This window comes from Hyposmocoma kahamanoa, unplaced genomic scaffold, assembly GCF_003589595.1.
Source record: "Hyposmocoma kahamanoa isolate Upper Pololo Valley unplaced genomic scaffold, ASM358959v1 190, whole genome shotgun sequence".
Lineage (NCBI taxonomy): Eukaryota > Metazoa > Arthropoda > Insecta > Lepidoptera > Cosmopterigidae > Hyposmocoma > Hyposmocoma kahamanoa.
In genome coordinates this window covers 2,435,482-2,451,128 of record NW_020653718.1, presented here as the reverse complement: position 1 = coordinate 2,451,128, position 15,647 = coordinate 2,435,482, and the positions used below count along the sequence as shown (strand labels likewise).

Here is a 15,647-nt window from a genome sequence, read left to right as displayed (position 1 = left end):
CTCATTTTTCACCAAAAATTTTTCTCTGGCTGTTTGAAAAACAATCTCAGGACGCAGCTTTACGAAATAGCTTAAGTTTTTACATCTGTTCTGTGTATTTGTTTATTTCTGATATTATGCAATTTAATTTATTTATTTATTTTTTTGTACCGTGTAACATTTCGAATTGTGGTGTTCCAGTTTATGACGAGCCGTGGCAGAATAACTGCGAAGGCTAATGTAATTAGCATAGTCCTCTGATGTTGAGTTATGGACCCTTTTGACATGCCTTTTTTATTTTAACTTTTGTTTCTATTATATTTTTTTCTTTGAAACTTATGTATTTTGTATGTCAAATAAAGCCAATTATATAATTTTATTTTTTTACATGATGGATCAAGGACATGATTTACCCCATAACCTGTCACGCTGGCCCAATTAGTTAGTAGATTGGGACTTATTACATTTCCAAGGACAGTGAACCGTCTCTGACAAGGAGATTTCATAACATTTTGCTTCGCCATTAACAAATGGCATTGCTACTAAAAATTCACAAATGTAAATAACCTTAGAATAATAACGCATAGAAACCTAGTCCGCACACGCTAAGTGAGGCAAATTGAAGCGCGCCCAATGGGCCTACACGAGCGGGCGGGCCTTCAGTGCTCAAGGTCAACTTGCACCGCGAACAGATCAAGAATTTTAGCTAAAAATGACGAAATGTGCGGTGAATGAGTGTAAAAATACGTCAGACAAACATAAAATAGATACTAACATCACAGTCCACAAGGAAGTAACGCGTTTCAACTTGTATTTTTATATAAATATTCACTAAAACCGAAAATTAACCTACTACTAAAACTAGCCTACATGAATTTGATTTTTGCCACACTTGTGACAGTTCGTTTGATATGAAACTATCATTCTATGCGTTATTATTCTAAGTAAATAACTTAGAAATTAAAGACATAGGTAGATGCAGCCACAGACCAATAAATACAGTAGAAGTGGTTAGTTAGCATCTGACGCGTGCCAATATTAAGTCCCGAAAGACCTACTTGAACTCAGTCAGCCATTTTCGCTTTGTACTTATATAATAATAATAACGCACACACTCAACATAGCCCCGCACTAGGGAAACCCTGTGTCCCGGGTGCCATGGACACACACGTAGACAACCACAAATTACATCCAAACTCACGAGAGAAATAAATGCAGGCCATACAAATATTTCTCCCCGGGACCTCTGCTTGGCAGTCCGGCATGGTAACCGTTCGGCCACGGAGGCATTATGGTTATGTAATTCTGTGCCGCAATTGTATCCGAGACCCAAACATATAAATCTCAAAAAAATCCCAAATAGTTTTGTCAAACATTTTTCTTCGCGTTTATGTAGTTTTCTCACTGTCTGTTATTTTTAGTCAAAAATTAAAGAAATGACTATGACTCACCGAGCGATAGGTAATCTTTCTCGATCGCTTATTCGTTTAGATTTGGTACTGTGGGAGTGTAGCCGTGGTTATAGCGTAGAGAGAGGTACTATTTAATAATAAACGAGAAATATATTCATAATTAAAGCGTGCGGTTTTACGATTTGTCCAGAACTCTCTCCATGTTCATTTGACAACCACCTTATCTTTTTATACTGTTCCAAATACAAAATAATACAATATAACCAGCCTGCGCTATACAAGCCAACCATCCTGCGCTACAGTACTTACCAACTTTGGGTTACATGAAAGTATTGCTAGAAGTGCCTAGCTCGATAGCTGGTGGCTGGCTTTGTACCGGAGCCCCCACTGGTTATAAGTTTAGCACGTGACGTGCAAGTCAATGACCTTTAGATCAAACTGGCTCAATTGATTGCGAATCAATGTTTGCTGCAATTAAATAAAAAATAAAAATTTAGGATTATTTTTTTCCATTTATTTTTTGTGATATGGGTTAAGTTTCTGATATAGAATGACCTCTGTAAATATGAGAATGCACATTAACACATTGTATAAGTAATCCGAGACAGTGTCGAGGCCTAGCGAAGCAGAGACTTAGCTCCGCGTCACACTCTTCATAAGTTTCTCTGTCGAGCTGAACATTTTCATAAAGTGTCTTAATAATAAGCCTGAAGCAGGTCGTTATGCGTACCTGAAGTAATACTTTGAGACTTAGGCTGCTAACACATTGATTGTATGTTTGCAGTTAATGCTTGAAGTCGTAATCAACTTCACGCAGCCTAGACCTCGACTGCATGAGGTTGATAACGACTTCGCACATTAACTGCATGCAAGTGAAACCGACTTCATGTAGCTGAGATCGACTCCATGCAGTTAATGCGTGAAGTCGTAATCACCTTCACGCAGCCGTGGTCACTAATTGCAAAAATATGCACTCAATCTATTAGCAGCCTTGGAAAACTTCAACTTTGATGATCAATTGCAAATATTCACGTAATGTTATCAAACAGACGGCGCAACTCTAACTTGTGCGCTTATGGAATAATATTATAATAAATCAATTGTTTTTTGTTGCGAAAACAAAAAGACGTGCCGTATACTAATGGCGAAAGGTCCATTATTTGTTTTTTAAACATTTTTCGTTCCGTACTTAGCAAATACTAAACTTATTATTGAGATTTTTTATGCAACAACTCCACTAGTTTTGTTATGATTAATACAAAAATCGAAAATAATAACAACTGTACCACAGGTCAAGTTAACGAGCTGCCGAAATTCTGCTACGTCTTTTTATTGTAGTTGTTAAACATTCTGGCAGTTTATTATAATACTTTTGGATTGACATAGGATGAGTCTGGAATTACGTATCATTTAGACAACGGTTTACACGTCCCTTGGTCACGGCTGACACTAAACATATTAATTCCTCGTGTGCACAACAACGTTATAAATATAAATAATACTCGTGTTTTACACATAAACTTACTTACCCGAAAATCTTTAGTGGCCTACTCTCGCTTTTCGCTGTGCTGTAACGGCTTAAACGTTTTCTTAAACGCTTTTAGAAATACGTTTAAGCCGTTAAAGCGCTAAGCTTCAAATTAAAACGCGTTTAAGTGAAGGTCGTTTTATAAGCCCGCTTATTTAAAAAAAAAAGGAAAACGTTTTAACGTTTAAAATTTATAAGCAGTTTTTTTCTTGTCTAAAGCTAACCTTTTTATCTTTCACTTATAGTCTGTTTTTTTTGAAGATGGAGTAAAATGATATTTGCAGGGTTGCCAGGTTTCGTGAAATTTTAAAGTCACGCCAATAGTTTAACTGCCTCCGTGGCCGCACGGTTACCATGCCGGACTGCCACGCAGAGGTCCCAAGTTCGATTCCCGTGCCGGGAGAAATGTTTGTAGGGTCTACATTTATTTCTCTCGTGAGTTTGGGTGTAATTTGTGGTTGTCTATGTTGTGTCCATAGCACTCGCGATACAGGTTATCCCTTGAGCGGGGTTATGAGTGTGTTTGCGTTATTATTATTATTATAATTATAACCTTACCTGTGCCCAGCAGTTGGACGTATAATGGTCCGAAGATGAATTAAATGAAACAATTTCGCCTATTTATTTCATAAGCGTAACAAACGTCCAGTCGATAGTCGATAAAATATTTATCGACTGCAGTCACTAGCTGCTCGCAAGCGGGCAACACTTTTGCGCAATGAACTGTCATTTTACTCCATCTTAAAAAAAGAAAGACTATAATAGTACCAACACTGTATAGATAACTATATACAGTATACGAATGGCACGTAGTTCATCGCGCACTTAGAGCATATAGGACGGGAGGCGCTATTAGCGTTATTTCTCGAACAAAACTTTCTGCCACTTTTTAAGGGGCGGGGGGTAGCACTACCAGCAAACAGATGCACTCAAATGCAAAATTGAATTGTGTCACTATGGTCTCACACAAACAAAAGTCTACAACACTAGCTTATTTTTACAAATACCCAGATAAGACACAGATTCATGTCATGTACACAGAAGGAGCCTATAAAAATAAATCGATTCTCATGAATATACTAGAGACGGAAAATTATTGACGTGGCGGTGTCGATGTGTATTACATACTGGTTAATCATGTATATGAAAAATGTAATTCCACCCTTGACTAGACTGGATGTAGTGAATTTCTTATTCCAATTTTGTGTGTAGTGTAACAGTGTTATTGTTTTACTTGTATTTGCCAGAGGAGATGGCCTAATTAATGGATGACACGACGACATTAGCAATATTTATTGTATGACAATAAATACAATGCAAAGTCTAATCCAAAAACCGCGAAAAAATGTCCGTAGTTTTTTTTTCTCAGTTTATGGCTATTCGCGGATGCCCACACGGATGGCTTCCATGCTAGCCTTAAAAAGAGAGCTGCCTCATTAATAAGTCGTATCCGTTGCGACACGAATGAGATTCTGCGCGTTGTGGCTGGTAGAGTGGATTGCCCGATCATCCTACAGTGCATGAAACTGCATTTAAAACCATGTCGATGATTTATTTGATATTTAATTTAATTTGTTTAATTATTCTAATTATCTAAGCTAATATTATAACTATAAAATATGGACTGTAGTTGTCTGAGAATAAATTATTTTTGATTTGATTTGATTTTCGCGGTCAACATCGGAGCCAATGACAAGCATGGCCGGAGTAAACCTCTACAAACGTAGTGACATGTATAGAAATATTAAAAAAACTAAAACATTTAATTTAAAATCTAAAGTCATTGCAGTATTGCTTAATTTTGTTTGCCAGAATTTAAAGGCCCAAAAATTATCCATATTCAGCTTCTACTGGAAATAACAAAATGCACCATATTTAGCGTCTAGTGGAAATTACTTGAACACAAGAGTGATGGAGTAATTATATTAATTAATTTTATAGTATTATGTTGAATTTTATACGAATTCACTTCAAGTTATAAGAGTTGTGCAGATATATAGGTACATACAAATACTGTAAATGTGAAAATAGCTGTGTCTCTTTGTTGGTAGTTATGACGTGCTGTAAGAAATGTATCGATGATTTGAATTTCTAGATTCCAACTAGAAGTAAACTCAAAGTTTCATAACCTCGAAAACCGATTTATAACAAAACCGATACGCTTTCAAAGGATTTTGGTTGCTTATTACAAAGAAAATATTAAGTTAGTTTGTTTTGTAATATTCCTAAAATAACCTAAAAAAGTACGTTTGGGATTACAAAAATTCGAGCAAACATTACTTCGGGCAAATGTATTGTACTTGCGATTGATACTCCAAACAGTAAAACAAATACAACAATATATATATAACAATAACAATAATTTCCGGCTGAAACGTCACGCGTATGCATGTCAGCCCCTGCACGTGCTTACGCCGCTGTAGCCGCTTCTACCAGCCGACCCGCCACTTCAAAACTCGAGAGGCGGCAATCGGCTAAGAGTAAAAGTAATCCCTGTATGCCTGTCTCCGAAGTTGCAAAACCACTGAGACAGACGGATCAATGCGACGAGGACGGCTTCACAAAGGTGGTGAAGAGGAAGAGAAAGCCCACCAGCCGTAACCTGTGTGGTACAGCACCGACAGGATCGAACTTTTTGATCCGTTCGGCAACACCGACGACGCTGCTGTACCTGTCGCGGCTGCATTACTCCACGAAGTCTGAGGAGATAGTGGAGTACATCAGACATAAAGCCAAATACACCCTGAGGGTCGAGCGGTTGGAGTCCCGCCCCAACGTGAATTTTTATTCGTTTGTGGTGAGAGTACCGACCGCACATCTATCGGCCTTCATGAAAGAAGAGTTTTGGCCGAAGGGTATCATGTATCGGCGATTCCGCGACCGGTTACCTGACACCAGATTGCGCCACACGTCGCCGACAAGTGCAATACGTGTACATTAGGTGTTTATTTTATTTATAGTATATGGTATATATGATATGGGTCATGTGGCCTGAAATAAATGTATAAATAAAATAAAATGAAATAAATAAATATTTCGTCAGTTATTTATTACCAACATTTAATAAAAAGTCATTTTAAAAATAAGATTAACATTAAATCAACTCTATTGTTATTTTGTTCTAAATCTAAATATTTCAATCGCTTGTGGTTCGAAAATTTAAATTGACGTAATTGGTCTCTTTCTGTCTTTTGCGCATATCTTGTGTAGGATAAGGACAGTTAGCTATTTAGTTATTTTTGTTGCTTTTATAATTTATGTGCATTTTATTTTTATTTTTTCTTACAGTACGGCATGATTTATATTAAATAATAACAATTTATTTTCGTTATTTATAATATATTACATTATTATTTAATATACAATACGACGGAGTACCTAATCAATTTAAATAAACTTCATTACATAATCTGTCGATAAAAATAGGAGCTAAAAGAGCGCGTCGCTTCTCTATAACGAAAAATCAGCGTCCATGAAACACTGCATTTTTTGTCTATTGTTGCCTGTTAGTAAATAGGAAACTTCAAAGACATGCTTATGTCAAATGTTCGAATGTTTTCAAATATTTTTTATGTAATCGATAAATTGAATCGATGTGACCATTGCGAAAAAATTGTCATATAATAGAAAATTAGCAATTAATATAAAAAATTGGCTTATGTATGGAATGTAATTCCACCTTTGGCTAGACTGGATGCAGCAGAGACTTTTTTGCAAGGTTTTATAGCGCAAGACGACATGTTTTGTGGAGTACTTGACGCGGTCAATTCGATAATGGAAATGAAAAAACATCGATTTGAAAGTAGTGTTTATTGTGCGATAGTTGTTTTGTGCTTGTACCTTGACAGAGGGGATTACCTATCGATGACGCCTCCAGTCCTATATGCAGATTAAATGTGTTGTTCCATTCTTCTTAGAATAATAACGCATAGAATGATAGTTTCATATCAAACGAACTGTCACAAGTGAGGCAAAAATCAAATTCATGTAGAATAGTTTTAGTAGTAGGTTAATTTTCAGTTTTAGTGAATATTTATATAAAAATACAAGTTGAAACGCGTTACTTCCTTGTGGAATGTGATGTTAGTATCTATTTTATGTTTGTCTGACATATTTTTACACTCATTTACCGCACATTTCGTCATTTTTAGCTAAAATTCTTGAGTTGTTCGCGGTGCAAGTTGACCTTGAGCATTGACGGCCTGCCCGCTCGTGTAGGCCCATGGGGCGCGCTTCAATTTGCCTCACTTAGCGTGTGTGGGCTAGGTTTTAGACATTTTTTGTCTATGGTTGTCATTGACCTACTAAAAAATGAACATCGGGTCTAATACAAAAACCACGAAAAAATGTCCGAGGTTAACACAAACGTAGTGACATGTAACGAAATATAAAAAAGTAAACCATTTAATTTAAATTGTTACGTCATTGCAGTACTGCCTAAATTTGCTTACAACACTTAAGGGCCCAAAACCATTGACTTACAAATCAAAACACCACATTCTTCTACTGGAAACTTAACAAAATGTACCATATTTAGCTTCGACTGAAAATTACTTGGAACACAAGAGTAATGGAATAGCCATTCTCGTAAATATAAATAAATCGTTATGTACACACGGCAGTGATATTACACTTCTGACACACGGTATCAAACTAGACATTGACGGATCTTGTTCTGTTGCACAGAAGGCGATAATATAACAGAGGTGCATAGAGATTGAGATGCTATTGACTGTACATACAAACTCGCATTTCATTCGTACTCTCATTAATAATAATAATCATAATAAATTTATTTCTCTCCGCAAATTTAATTAATTCAACGACGACGTTGGTATAAAAATGTCAATATATAATTACTACATTTGACAAACGTTATGTCAATATGGCACGAAAATATTGTGATGAATAATTATGTTTAGCAACCTGAAGGTTCAATTAAAATAATAATGTGGCAACCCTACGCTGCGAGCAACGTGTACACCACAGAACACTACATTGACAACTTGTCTTTACACATTAGAGGATGGAAAAAATAAAATACTATGTTAAGATCGACCGCGACGAGACGAAACATTTATCTTTCTCGCTTACACCCTGAGCATTGCTAATTAATCCAACTCAATCATAATTCATAACTTTCAGTTGGTAATGCTGTTATTTTGGTTGCTTGAAAACGGGATCGAACGGGGGCGGAATATAAACATTCTCATTAGAGTGAAACAGAAGTCACTACGTTCATGTTACATTGCCGGAGAATATTTTATGGCGTTTTGTTGTTGTTCATGACAAAATAATTGTATAGGAAATGAAACTATTTTTCCGGATTTAAATCGCGTATATTTGTTTTTTCAAACAAACCGACGTTTCGGGCCCTTTACAGGTCCCATGGTCACGGTTGACTGAGGTGGTACAGTCTTCAACCAGTTATGTCTAATATTAATGCAAACCACCCTATTTTTTCACTATAGTTACAATAATTATTAATTAAATACCTTATTTTTAATTTTACAAAGAAAACATTCCAATTTACGCTACATTAAGTTTTACAAATTATTTTATTGAATGAATTTTTATTAAGTTTAATTTATTATTAATTATTAAAAGAAATTAGAATAAACTAAAACATATTAATTAGTACTGCAGTCTTATGTCAGTCAACCGTGGCCATGGGACCTGTAAAGGGCCCGAAACGTCGGTTTGTTTGAAAAAACAAATATACGCGATTTAAATTCGGAAAAATAGTTTCATTTCCTATGTGTAACAATCGCGAAAACCTAAGAACAAACTAAATTGTAATTAAAAAAATAAATAATTAATAATTAATTGTAAATACTTTGTGATTAGGGATGGGTTAGCGCCCGGCGCTTTGTTAACGCCGGGCTTAATTCGGGTTAAAACCCTTTTGAAACCGAGGCCGATAACTATTTAAAAGTCTTATTGAAAAATCTTTATTGCTTTCTGATCTAGACGAATTAAATTGTCTTCCTATTGAATCGATTTTTATGAAAATCGATTAATAATATGCATCCTTAGTTAATGGTATGAGAAGCCACAAGATTGCAAGGTGAGTTTTGTATGGAGTTGCCTCTTTTTCGTCTAAAAAAGACAACATTTCGTACATTGAAATTTGTATTAAGTATTTGCCGTATTCGCCATTTCTGCCCAAAATTATGGGTAGCAATGGACTAAAACATGGTGCTTTGGGTAAAAACCCAGGCGGTTTGATTAAGTATTAACGTACTGCTCGTCTCTGTTTGTGGTATAGGTAGGTAGGTCCTCCGTAAAATTTAGTTTGATTAGAACGACACAAGTCAATGTTTATAAACCAGTGTACGGGATCAATGGAAGCAACTGAACTATGACATAATTTCGTCACCTCCAATGAACACTAACGCCAACTTAATTTTCGGACCTGTTCTGTTTTTTGTTTCTTTTTTCACAAAATTCATTTTTGGTTTTTTTTCCAATTTTGCTGTTTGTTTCACAATATTCAGGGAGCTTAATATTAATAAATATGGCTGTTTACAAACGACCAAAAATACAATTGAAGTAGTGTTCATTGGAGGTATCGTTTTGATCAGTGTTATTATTTCATAATAATAATAGAATAATACTTCCAGCGCTAGGAACCAGACGTAGGCTGAGGATCCACCCACTCCTACACTAACCTAACCCTGACAAGGACCACCATGTCATAGTATCACGTCAGATGGCAGTTTAAACTATCAAACTGACGTGACATTTGTAAACGAAGGAACCATAATCTGGATTAGTTAATATGGTTCACGTGTAGCCGAGTAAATAATTAAAACAACACATAATAATTTTAGCTAAGATTACGAATAATCTCCTCGTAAAGCACATTACGTAAACAACACACCGAATTCGGTTACATTATGTTTAAAGTGATAACTGGCTTCGACATATTATATTAATTGTTTCGTCTATATTTCTAAAATCTAAAAGGATAAATTAAAATTGAATGACCTGTGTGACGTCGAACTATAGGTATATTGTCCGGGAATGGCTCAATGAAACGTTTGATTATTTGACATGCGCGTGTGACACGTCCGTTCACCCCGATATCTTGATCCTACTTTCATAAACTTTTCCATAATGTTATCATAATGGAGAATTTTAAATTTTTTAGCGTCGTTTCACTTTAAATTCCCGCCTTCTTTTCAAAGTTGTTATTTATGATGTTAGTAATACAGTCCTGGGAGGTTTGTTAGTGGGTGTACTACGTGAGTGCGAATGCCGGTTACGCGAATGACAATAATGCGAAGACGGTTGCGCGAAAGCTTAAATGCGCTATAGTTCATTTGCGCGAATGGCCAGTTGCGCGAAAGCTTAAATGCAGGCTGCAGGTTGTTGCAATTCTTTGCAATGCTAAGCTTTCATAATAAACGATACGTTTATTTTTGTAAAAGTTTATTAGGGTTTACTTGCAACGATTATGTCTTCTGTATTCGTGCTATCGTCATTCACGCAAATGAACTATCGCGCACTCAAGCTTTCGCGCAAATGAATTATCGCGCATTTAAGCTTTCGCGCAACCGTCTTTGCGCTATCGGCATTCGCACACACGTAGTACACCCGTTGTTAGTATTTTACAAATAACCCTTTATGTTATATCTACATAATTACATTAAGTATAGAACATAGCTAAATTAATGCAAACTGACGAAATTACGTGTTAAAAATTATACCTTCCACCCCGTCCTTTACAAAGGACGGACGTTCAAATTTGCATAAGGTTTTTTTTAATTCTCATCATAATGCCCAAATACCTATGACCCTCTCAAAACAGCGGTGGCTTGACAAAAACCCCAAGCCACCGCACACATGCTTTTTAAAAATAACTTTAACTGTTTTTAAATAGAGAATTTTGAGTTCTATCTTACGCCATTTGAAACGGATATTTCAAAAGCAGAAATGGAAGGTAATATGAGATAACCTTTTTATTGAAAAAAAAACCGACCTCAAAAGTTACTTATCGGCTTTTTCCTATTTCCATGGGATCCCCTCATCAGATCCTGACTTCTTAGTGAGAATGGGACTGTTACATTTTACACTTTTTTTACACGTATTGTGTCAAGTAAAAAGTCGACTTTTATTTGCGGAAAATATTCTTTTACAACAGCATCGTGGGCATCAAGGACCACCTCGAAACAAAAAAAGTATTTTCATCGATTTCCATGGATCCCCCCCCTCATCAGATTCTGACTTGGTGACAATGGGACCACCACGAGAGTGCACCCATTCAAACAAAAAAAATATTTTCAAAAACAGTCCATTATTGACGGAGAAATCTGAAAACATACATACAGCCGAACGTATAACCTCCTCCCTTTGTTTGAAGTCGGTTAATAAAAAATATCCGTATAAAATTGTAAAACATTCTCGGAACATATCTTTAATTCAACAGTTGTCTAATCCACTTTCCAAGATAAATCGAAAGACCGTAGACATCAAAATTATACAGTACAGATTTTATAAGTAGCTTCGTTATTCAATCATTCAATGCTGTTTCACACTAGATGGGGTTGATATTCTTGCTTGGATTTTATAGAAACGTGTCATGAATTAACGTTATTGCAATTATTATTAATAATAATAATAACGCATACACTCATAGCCCCATAGGAAAACACAGTACCGCGGATGCCATCGACATTTATTAAACAACCACAAATTACACCCAAACTTACTTCCCTGGGTGAACTATTTCACAATGAGCTCTCCTGCTACTAAATGTAGGCCATACAGTGAATTATAACGGCCCAAGAATCGAACCCGGGACCTCTGCGTGGCAGTCCACCATGCTAACCGTCAGTGGTCACATAACGAAACGTAATTATCGACTCAAGTACTCTGGCAAGACCGATTACATTCTCTGTAAAAAGCATCTCTCTCTTACTACTTGTAATGCGCCATATTATTAATAACCTTATGTCTTTAATAAAAATGGCATCAGGCTCAATTAACTGTCCGGAATTACTATCGCAAATATTAACTCTTTGAGAAACAATTCACTTTTAGTTTTTTTTTTTTATAAAAGAATAAATGCATATTTGACAACCATCTCACGTGACGATTTGGTCGATGATGGAGCATGCACGTGACGGTGTGACCTCCTTGCATCGTCATCCCACCTTTTTATTACCTTTCTCCAGTTCCTGGCCACTCGTATTTAAATTTAAATTTAGAATTGTTCCATTCTTTTGCCTCACATTCTGATTTCACTCGTCACTCCCTGCTCGATCGCGACAGCGGACGGAGCTGTTTAAATTTAATCACGTCTAATTTTGAGTATTTTACCAAGTTATAATCATTGCAATGTAATCTAAATCATGTATCAATCTTAATAAGTGTATTACAGTCTACAGCCTTATCATGTACCTATGAATACTTAATATCTTTATATTCATCATTAAGTTACGAAGTGTTTTATATTAAGGTACCTGTTTCCTTACACCATTTCTTCTTAACCCGACTTTTAATAAATTTGTTGACCGGAAGTTTTCTGTTTTACTGCCGTGAACCTGGTCACGGCTTGTTATGGTTACAACCCTTTCATGCACACCTAAATAAGGCCTATTCACTCTCGTGGCCCATGAGGCCCACGTTATAGCGTTCAGGCAGAGAATAAAAAGTAAAGAGAACGGACACTCTCCGCCCCTCCCTAGCTTTAGATACCACACCACGCCCCGCACATTGCCGGTCACATTGACGGAACGACAACAAGGCTGCCGGCGAACCGTTTTTGTGCGAAGATGGCTTTGATATTTGATAAAGTTTTCATTTATTTATTACGAAACATGTACGTTAACATAAAACATCATTTTACGTTACTATTTCATCATCATTTTCCGAAAGATGAAACGAAGTGAGTAAAAAAACTTATGTCTGAGACTCATTCAGTTATTGTTTTCTTCATTTATGTACTGCAGTAAATCGCAAAGATCTGAGGGGCACAGCCACCGCGCCCTCGCGTACAGTCAGGTGTACAGTACGGTACAATGTTTGAGTAGCCACATTATTTGATATTTTAATTATTGTTTCCAAAATACGACGTTATTTTTTTGGAAATTTTTCAGTCTGTAACGAGTACCTTAGACAAGAGCTCCCTTTACACGAGTATCTCGCGTGATCAGGAGCGTACAAGATTGCGTACGATAAAACCTACATGTGCAATCTTCAATTCTTTTGCTCGCGATTGCTCGTATGCGTTATCTCCTGTAAAGGCTAATATCGCAGGATAAATCACACGAAACTGGTGCGTGTTGGAGTGCGCAATAGCGCGGTCCTTCTCTTTTCCTCCCAACGTCTATACACGCGCGCGCAATCGCGCACAATTGCTTATCACGCGCTATGGAGTGTCTGTGTAAATCCCGCTAATAGAATTTTGAATCAGAACTTTGTGATATGATTTATGAAATAACAATTGACAGATTAAAGTACAGGAGAAGAAAAAGATTATTTCATTCATTCTCTAAAATCGAACTTCTAAGAGAGTCTAACGCCTATCCACTTATTTCAGACCAACGAACTGTTCCACCAAGAAATGGATCAAGAAGGAGCCACAGTCTCCCTCAACGCGCCCCAGACATACGACGCGGTTTGGGCCATGGCCCTGGCCCTGAGCCGAGCTGAACTCATGTGGAGGACATTGGAAGACAATAACGGGACCAGGAAAGGATTTGAACTGGGGCTGGGGTACTTTGATTATGATAGAAAGGATATGGCAGAAGAGTTTTTGAATCAAATTGCTAATCTGAGCTTTATGGGTGTTTCGGTAAGTTTTGTATTCCATAGCATGTTTTATTGCTCCACACGGCTGCTTTCTAGAATAATATTATATATACTACCAAGAAACGCATTGTTTGTACTACGGTTCTAAATTACTAGGAATTTGGTCGCAAACCATGTTCATTATAATCAGAGGGTTCATCTTCGAAGTTAATACACATAGAGTGAATAATGCTACGAAGAAGGCTTCGTAGTTCTATGTTAATTGATTATGTAACTAGTAACTACTTACCTACGGTAAATAAATACAATAAGAGTAAATAAAATAAAAAGTGTTTATTGTTTATTTAGAAGAAAAGTTACGTTTTGTAAGTTAAAATATTACTATTTCGTTCCGATTTTTTACTTTCTATTTTTAATTATTCCGATGTTTCTGTAAGAGGTTTTCTGTAGAGCACTCTATGTGTCCCTGTCTAAGTGCAAGTAAAAAAATCACAACATAACACAAAATATGAAGGATTTTATTGTATGGCAATACGCGCTAAGCCTCGCAAACATTGAGGTTTATGGAATTATATGTATAGGTACGTACTACAAAAACAATATAAACTAAAAAAATCAATTCACGAAAGTTTTATATGTTACCGCCGACGCGAAATGCGCATCTTTCTCGCTCTTATTACGTGCACATACTCGTAAAGCCTTTTCTACACGATGAGTGGTAATAAATGTGACTTCTTATACATTTTAATATTAGCACCTAATGTGTAATTGCGATGTCTAAAGTAAGTAAATGTATACCTGTATTTTAAGCATTTTCTTGGGCAAATTTCTTTATATTACAGTTTAAAAACAGATTTTCTATATTTAACAATAAAATAATTAGTAGTTATAAATTAATGATTATAAAAATATAATTATGAACCAACTTTCAGCAAGTCCTCCGTTTAATTGTAAGTTTTACTCTTAAGCCAGGATTTGACGGTCTTTTTACATTCTAATTTATTCATGGCGAAACAATGCAAAGTAGAATTTAATTTAAAGGAATGTACCAAGAAAGCAAAAGAATCTATGCGAGTGTGCAGTGCGGACTTGTGTACGAGATGAAAAGGTATCAAGTCGTCTGTGGTTGGTTGAAGTAACGGAATCAAATGAAGTAATGGGTGCTTTTTCAAAATTATTTGTTGGATACACAGTTGCCGAACCGAGACATTGCACTCGTTTAGGAGTTTGCGAGTTGGATAATCGAAAGGATGGAAGTTGATGACTTTAAGAACAGCTCTCTACGCTCTTTTGAAGTTTATCAGCGTGGTCTTATGTGCACCGCCCCAGGATGTAATGTTGCAATGATTGACAGAGGGTTAAATACACTGATTTGAGAAGGGCACTGCTAGCTGCATATCTTAAATTTTTAAAAGCATATATCAATTTTCGAACACTAGAAGTAAGCGCTACAATATCATCATCACCCTTTTATACTGGTGTTTGAAATTAAGATGTTTGTCAATTATGAGACCTAAATATTTAATATTTATTTAATTTTATTACAGGTATGCCTAACTAGAGTGAACATTAATATACAACAATATAATTAATTGTTCTGTGATTTATTAAGATAGATTAATGTGATATGCCGCTTGTGCCTCTGATAACATTGATTTCAATTTACCTCAATAGCATTATTAAACTATTAGACTTAGTATGTGTCTCGCGCCTTGATGTGTTCTACACTTACACCGTCAATGAACACGGGTCCCTTACAAAATTTACGATTACTAGAGTTATTATAATGCCTACAATTATTATAATACTCGGTTTTTTTTAACTTAGATATATATAAATATTCTATGTCTGTGTAAATATTTACATCTAGCAACCCCGCTTTTATTCAAGTTTAGTCTCTCTCCGTCCTATGGTTGTCTGGTGTAAGCGATAAGACCGCCAATTGTTACCCTGCTAATATGTTTAATTTT

General features: G+C 36.0%; 1 protein-coding gene across 1 annotated transcript in view; it reads left to right on the top strand.

The window, feature by feature from the left end:
• LOC113226347 (gamma-aminobutyric acid type B receptor subunit 2) overlaps positions 1 to 15,647 on the top strand; it is a 38,650-nt gene that overhangs the window by 4,756 nt on the left and 18,247 nt on the right. Inside the window, exon 2 of the mRNA XM_026458933.1 lies at positions 13,466 to 13,720. Coding sequence (XP_026314718.1) covers positions 13,466 to 13,720 — 255 coding nt within the window. The remainder of the gene's footprint in view (positions 1 to 13,465; positions 13,721 to 15,647) is intronic.